Genomic DNA, 6,570 nt, shown 5'->3' with positions numbered 1-6,570 from the left:
GGTGTGAAATCGTACGGGTTGCGCAAATGGGATGAAAAAGCGGGAAAACCAAATATGAGTTAGCAAATGCGGTATTAGGATTTGGATATTACTTAGGTATGAACGTTAATAGTGGCTGAAAGGGATAAGCTGTTATTGTGTTTGTTAAAGATGCGAAGCTGTAAGGTTAGTGTAGCTATATTAAGGTGTTCTTTGTTCTTAATTTTGTTTTGTCGTCTGACATTACCGCTTTTCAATTGCTCTTTTGCTGCTTTTCGTGACTTCATTTCGTAAACTAATTGGCGTGAGTTTTAAGTTGAATTGCGTAATTTTTTTAACATAATTGACTTGAGCAATCTAAATTTCTTTTTAACACATAAGATTATTCTAAACCCCTTTCAAGGTGAATTTAGGACTTCTACTCAATAATGATTTATGTTAATATTTTGCATTTTGACTGAAATAAATTAAAGCAATTGATTTTTTTGAAAGGACATTTCTAGAACGTTTGTTTTTGAAACAGCAGTATATCATGCACAGTAACTCCATCAACTCCATTCTATCTGTTATCTATATACTATATCGCGTAGTTTGCAGCTATTTTGGCGAGCTGCTGGCTATATTGCTTACTTAGTTGTATACCATTTTGTTCTTAACTTAGTTGAGAATCACTGAAATTTGTTTTTTTTTTCAGAAGCGTTTCTCAGCGAGTGCTGATCCGAACAGTCGTGTTGATGAGAAAATGCGCCAGATCCAACAACAGACAGAAGAGGTCAAAGGCATCATGATACAGAACATAGGTATGTCCGACCCTTGAGCTATATACAAATGATGCAAAATAAGAGGCGGTTTTTAGTGTTGAGAACTGATTATTATAGTTAGTCCCATAAACGTGCAACGCAAGCGAACATTCAAAAAATTCCCGACATGCAAATGAACAATGCTGATCTCTGAATGTTTTAAACTTGAACTTTGACCTTCGAAACGTACGATAGCGTTGCAACTTTATGGGACTAGCTATATTTTCCTAACTTTTCTTCCGGTAATGCGAATCTGTTTGGTTCTGTTACAATACCTTTTTGAAATAAATTTGATCAAGCGCGTTATTGGCTCACAATGACTTCTATGTGCAATTAAATAAAACGACCATGCGATTGAGGAAATCAATTATCAAGGACCAGTTTTTAAAGGGGAAAGAATTTATCATTGGCCCTCTTCATTCTAAGCTTACTTCGTCGAATGCTTCCAAATGGTAGTTTTTTTAATGAAAGACTAAAATCAAAATTGTATGTAGATTGGCATTGACATTGTTTTCAGAGACCATAACGGAACGTGGGGAAAGCCTAGAACTATTGGTGGAAAAATCTATGGAACTCAGTTACGATGTAAGTCAGTTTGGAATTGGCGACTTTATAATTGTTTATTTTTTCGTTTTAATTGCATATATTCTGGTTTCAGTCTGTGAACTTTCACACAAGATCACGTGACCTGAGACGCGTAATGTTTTGGAGGAATTTCAAGCTCACAATCCTTGCTGTGGTTATTGTTATAGTGAGTACTCTCAATTAGTATTTCGTTTCCCAAATGTAATATGTGGGACTAGAAATCGACCCGTCGTGATGTATATTTTGAGCTTTTCTATGAATAAACTACTACAGAATTTGATGTTTACATTATCGTGTGTTTGTATTAGTTACAAAAGAGCAAGGAGGCTTGGTAATTCTTTAGGGAGTAGTTTTCCGCCGCCCCCTGCAGAAAATTTTCAAACCAAATAAAAGTTTTATGCAACGTTTTTATTCTAAAGATAGATACTGTTCAAACTGATATCAATTTCAATAGGTTTTGTCTGACAGAAACTCTCAACGCTCATTGAAGTCTTCCACTTTTTTAATAGCCGCGAAGTGATAGCTGAGGCTGTTATTGGCCTTCTCTTGGTTTTTTCATTTCGTCGTCACGATTTTTGTTACGACCATATGACGTCACAACCACTTCAAATCTGCTTTTGTTCATTCGTTCATGCAATTTCAACTGAATTGCGTGTGTGACGTAATTTTTCACTCACAGTGGAGCCAGTTTTTTTGTTCATTCGCGTGATTAATTTTTTGGTCACATGTGACTTACCTCACTCTTAAAAATGACTTCCTTAAATTGACTTTTCTTTGCTTTAATTCAGAGATAAAGTCAAATGAGTGCTTTCCACTCTAATTGAAGGTTATTTAAGAGCAGCTAATAGAGGCAGCAGTAAGTTATACAGATTTTCAATCAAAATTTAATCATCCCCTAATGCCCCTAATGAAAAGAATAAGTTTCTTTTTTGGTCTGTCTTTTTTACCTTCTTTTTGAGACTGCAGATCTATGAAGCTATTGCGGCTATTTTCTGGCAATTTGCCAGCTATGTTTCACGATTTGACAGAACATTGAGTAACTGGATGGTTCCGCTTTACAATATGATTGACAGTTTTTTTATGAGGAAAATTGCAGTATAGTAGCCTATAACTCTCAAGACCTCCAACTTATGTTGAGATATTTATAAAATTGGCATATTTTATGGAGAGAAGAAGTAAACATGGTATGTGAAGCAAGCAAATTAAATAAAAGTAACGAAATACGCAAATTTTGTGATTTGGTCAAAATTATTTTATTTACTAAAATGACTGAAGGCGACTATGAAATTATACCAAATGGTGAGGTTGGACAATTCAGAAACTAAAACAATGGAACTTCGATTACTTTTAATGCTTTCATTCCTGTAATTATTAGTAGACATTTAAACATAGGATTCAAAAGATGCTGAGCAATGCGGAAAATATTGATTAAATATTCTGCTCTAGCGCTTTTCATTATTTTTTTTAAAATATGATTGAACAATCTCCTTTTAATTACTAAAATTGCTATCTAATCATCCTGAAGTTAAAAGGATCCACTAAATAAAAATCAATTCATATTTGTAATAATTCTTAAATTAATTAAAAACCAATCAAAAATATTAATGAGAGAGACAACAAAACTAATGGTTTAAACTAGGAGACGTTTTAATCGTCTCATTTAGTCGATTGCTCGATAAAGCGTTCCAATTGGCTCTCAACATCTGCACTAGAATAGTATAAATCATCGTGGAAATAAATTGGACAAGTGAGCCAACAGTAAACAAAATTTGACAAAAGTGTTATTTTTCCCGAAATGCGTTCCCATGCATTTGTTGGGATATAACATTTGCTATGTCATTGTTTGCACTAGTTTTTTTTAGGCCATTGTACTAATTGGAAATAAGGACCAGCGGTAGCCTCCATAGAGTTTAGTAGCAAAAATATGGCACTTTTTTGCCCCTTTTGTTCTAGAACATTATTTCGATCTCTAGTGACTTTTTCACGCTTGACCTGTTCATTTCTGACCTCAATTGCTGTCACCTTACTCTAAAGTATAATTTGTAGAATAAACGTGATTGTAGAAAAGGAAATAACAGGGGACCGATAGCAGAGAGGCTAATGCTTCTGTCGAATAATCCAGGGGTATGGGGATCGAATCTCGCCCTCGTAGGAGGTTTTTGCACCCATGAAGAAAAATTTATCTAGGCTAGAGCCCCTGAATTAAAATGCCAGCCTGTCATTCAATAGCAATATGTACGCCATTAGTCGGTTTTTGTTTGTAATTGCTTTCATACCGAAACTAATTCTGTTGCTACCATAAATTATATGGTTACGATAGCAGGTTAACATCCGGGAGGTTGCGGGTGCAAACCTTTCTCATATTTTTTCACACCCATAAAAAGAGAACTGTGTGCCACGCCTTAAAAAATTAACCATGTGTGCCACGCCTGTCTTGCGAGAGCTATTAATCCGACGGTAGTGGGTTTATGTTCTACTTTTGCGACGAAAATCGGGTTTTGGACATAATAGCGATAAGTAAAAAAAAAATTGATTATTTTTCAGATCTTATCTTGAGGGCATTGCTTTGATGGTGCAGATCTGAAAATCAATCGCCTTATTTTTGCTGGCATTCTGCCACCTTTTAAAAAACATTTTGTCCATTGATCATTAACAAATTTGGTTACTTTTTTCTATGATACATTCTCAGCAGACGAGTGATAATACATCTCTACGAAATCCATTGCCAACATTTTTGTCACTCGTATGTTTATTTAAATTTCCCCTTTTTTAGGTTATCGTCTATCTCATCATGACAATAGCGTGTGGAGGTTTCAATTGGCACAAGTGTGTGTGAACAAGGGCCTCCCTGTTTATTCATTCATACCCTCATTAGCCCATTAATATTCGCTCTTGCGGTGCTGCTGCAGAATCTTCCTCATTTCCTTGACCACGATTTCATTCTTTATCATTTAGCAGCTAACGGTGCCTCTGATTTGAGTAAACGTCTTTCTATTTTATTGCAAAATTTATTTTCATTATTTATATTTCTTATCTTTTATAGATCGGTTAGCTAATTTATTTTGATTCAGTTTTTCTTTTTCCATTAATGTTGCATTGCTAGAACATTGAGCATAGTTGTCTGTTTTGTGTTTCTAAGTTATGGTCAATGTTTCAGATTTTTTGGCGCAGAACACGTTTTAACCCTGCAATTTGTCATTTTAAATCGAACTGTTTTCTATTGAACTGTGAAGTATAACAATGGCTGGTGGAAAAGGCAAAAGCGGTGGATTGACTGGAGCTAAGGGCGGAAAGGTGGCAGGCGGGATGGGAAAGAGGAAGACCCGATCCTCCCGAGCAGGACTGCAGTTCCCAGTGGGTCGAATCACCCGATTGTTGAAGAAGGGCAACTACAGCGAGAGAGTGGGAGTGGGTGCACCTGTGTATTTGGCTGCGGTTCTGGAATACTTGACTGCCGAGATCTTGGAACTGGCGGGGAACGCTGCCAAGGACAACAAGAAGTCGAGAGTGATTCCGCGACACCTGCAGCTGGCCATCCGCAATGACGAGGAACTGAACAAACTCCTACAAGTGAGTAACTTCCATGCAACTGAATGTATATAGTTAGTCCCATAAGGTTGCAACGCTAGCAGACGTTCAAAAAATTCCTGGCATACAAATCAATAGCGAAGTGCTGATACCTGAACGTAATTTTTTTCAACTTTGACCTTTGAAACGTTAGATAGCATTGCAACTTTATGGGGCTAACTATGCTGCTGTAGTTCAAATCGTAACTGCTTTTCGTGCTGCCGAAATTACTGTTATGGAATAAACCATAAAATTGTAACGCAAACGTTTCAAAAATTTCTAAATTGAGTTGGAAGTTCAAATCGTAAGCATGCAGAAAAATTTAGGCTTTCAGGTATCTGCGAATGATATTGAGAAACGAATGAGAAATTAGTTGATCGTTTGCATTGCATGACTTTTGCGAAGTTTTGCTTGCGTTTCAACTTTATGGGACTTAATATATTACTGTCTTACTGAATGTGCACATGTATAGATATTCAATTAATCTTAATGTAACCTCAGTTACAGAGCACGTGTCATTGAATGGGGGGGGGGGGGTGTTGCAAATAATATCCACCCATTAAGCTTGGGTCAAACGGAAAATATCCAATTTTAGCCTTTGACTCTAATTAGCAGTTTTATTACCCACAGTCCAATTACAGCTTGAGAACGGGTGCAGACGTTGATTCCTTAACACGTGCTCAACATTATTGGTGATTAACCCAAACGCTTTATTTAATTTCAGGGAGTGACCATTGCACAGGGTGGAGTGTTGCCCAACATTCAGGCTGTTCTTCTGCCTAAGAAAAGCCAGAGCAAGGCTAAACCAGCTAGCAGCCAGGAGTACTAAGGGTCGTCACAAATCCAATGAAACAAGATAGTTTGAGTGATGTGTGAAGTGTATAGTAAACTGAGAGGCTTGTTTGATAGCTAGTTGATAGCATTGATTTGTTTTGATTTCCTTCTGTTTTTTAACACAAACTGAGTCTGATTTAAGTTAACTTTTCTCATGCGTTTTTATGTTTATGTTAGATTTGTACTTTTGCTATCGGTCATTTCTCGATGAGTTATGTTTTGAGTTATTTTTAAATTCAAGTTTACGTTTGTACCCAAGTTTTTGAGATTGTTACCTAAACAATTTCAGGGACATTTGACAAATAACTTGCCTTCAGAATTTTCGCTTAATGTGAGGGAAATTGTGACAAGCAGTGTTTTCAGAAACTGTTCTTTTTAGAGCTGTATTCGGTGATTGATTGCTCTCGAACGAAATGGAATCAAATATTGTAAACATGTGTGCCTTTTTAATGCAAAATTTTCGCTTGTCTGTTTTTGCGATTTTGTTCTAGAACATTCGTCGCTCACAAGTGACTTTTCGCGTGACTTAAATTGGTCCTATTCCGAAATAAAGTCTGTTGCTAACATGAAGGGGGATCCTGAGAGATGTAGTAACAAGCTGGCCTGAGAAATTCGTACGACGTTAGTCGATTTATGTTTGATTTATCTCTGCCATAAGTAGACGTCATCAGGTCTGTGTGAACAAACTAGCGAAAGTTTTTACATGGATGTTTTGTGAGCGGTCTATCAAGAAGCCGCACTTGCTGCTGCAACGACTGAATGCCAAAATGAGACGGTAAAATTATCGATTATAGTTGGTTATATT

General features: G+C 36.5%; 3 protein-coding genes across 3 annotated transcripts in view; all 3 read left to right on the top strand.

Moving 5' to 3' along the window:
- LOC142344475 (vesicle-associated membrane protein 7-like) overlaps nucleotides 1-4,436 on the top strand; it is a 10,356-nt gene extending 5,920 nt beyond the window's left edge. The window contains exons 5-8 of the mRNA XM_075396134.1: nucleotides 674-779; nucleotides 1,297-1,364; nucleotides 1,438-1,530; nucleotides 4,138-4,436. Coding sequence (XP_075252249.1) covers nucleotides 674-779; nucleotides 1,297-1,364; nucleotides 1,438-1,530; nucleotides 4,138-4,200 — 330 coding nt within the window. The 3' untranslated portion in view covers nucleotides 4,201-4,436. The remainder of the gene's footprint in view (nucleotides 1-673; nucleotides 780-1,296; nucleotides 1,365-1,437; nucleotides 1,531-4,137) is intronic.
- The window catches only part of LOC142344474 (calmegin-like), a 149,643-nt gene that overhangs the window by 91,314 nt on the left and 51,759 nt on the right, over nucleotides 1-6,570 (top strand). The gene's annotated exons all lie outside the window — the stretch shown is intronic.
- LOC142344476 (histone H2A-like) lies at nucleotides 4,501-6,018 on the top strand. Its single transcript, XM_075396135.1, has 2 exons — nucleotides 4,501-4,934; nucleotides 5,656-6,018. Exons 1-2 carry the CDS (start codon nucleotides 4,605-4,607, stop codon nucleotides 5,758-5,760), a joined length of 435 nt encoding a protein of 144 aa, XP_075252250.1. The 5' UTR covers nucleotides 4,501-4,604; the 3' UTR covers nucleotides 5,761-6,018.

This window comes from Convolutriloba macropyga, chromosome 8 (assembly GCF_964194025.1).
Source record: "Convolutriloba macropyga chromosome 8, txConMacr16.3, whole genome shotgun sequence".
NCBI classification, from domain to species: Eukaryota; Metazoa; Xenacoelomorpha; order Acoela; family Convolutidae; genus Convolutriloba; species Convolutriloba macropyga.
The sequence above is the reverse complement of the archived record's forward strand: the minus strand, read 5'-3'. Positions and strand labels throughout refer to the sequence as shown.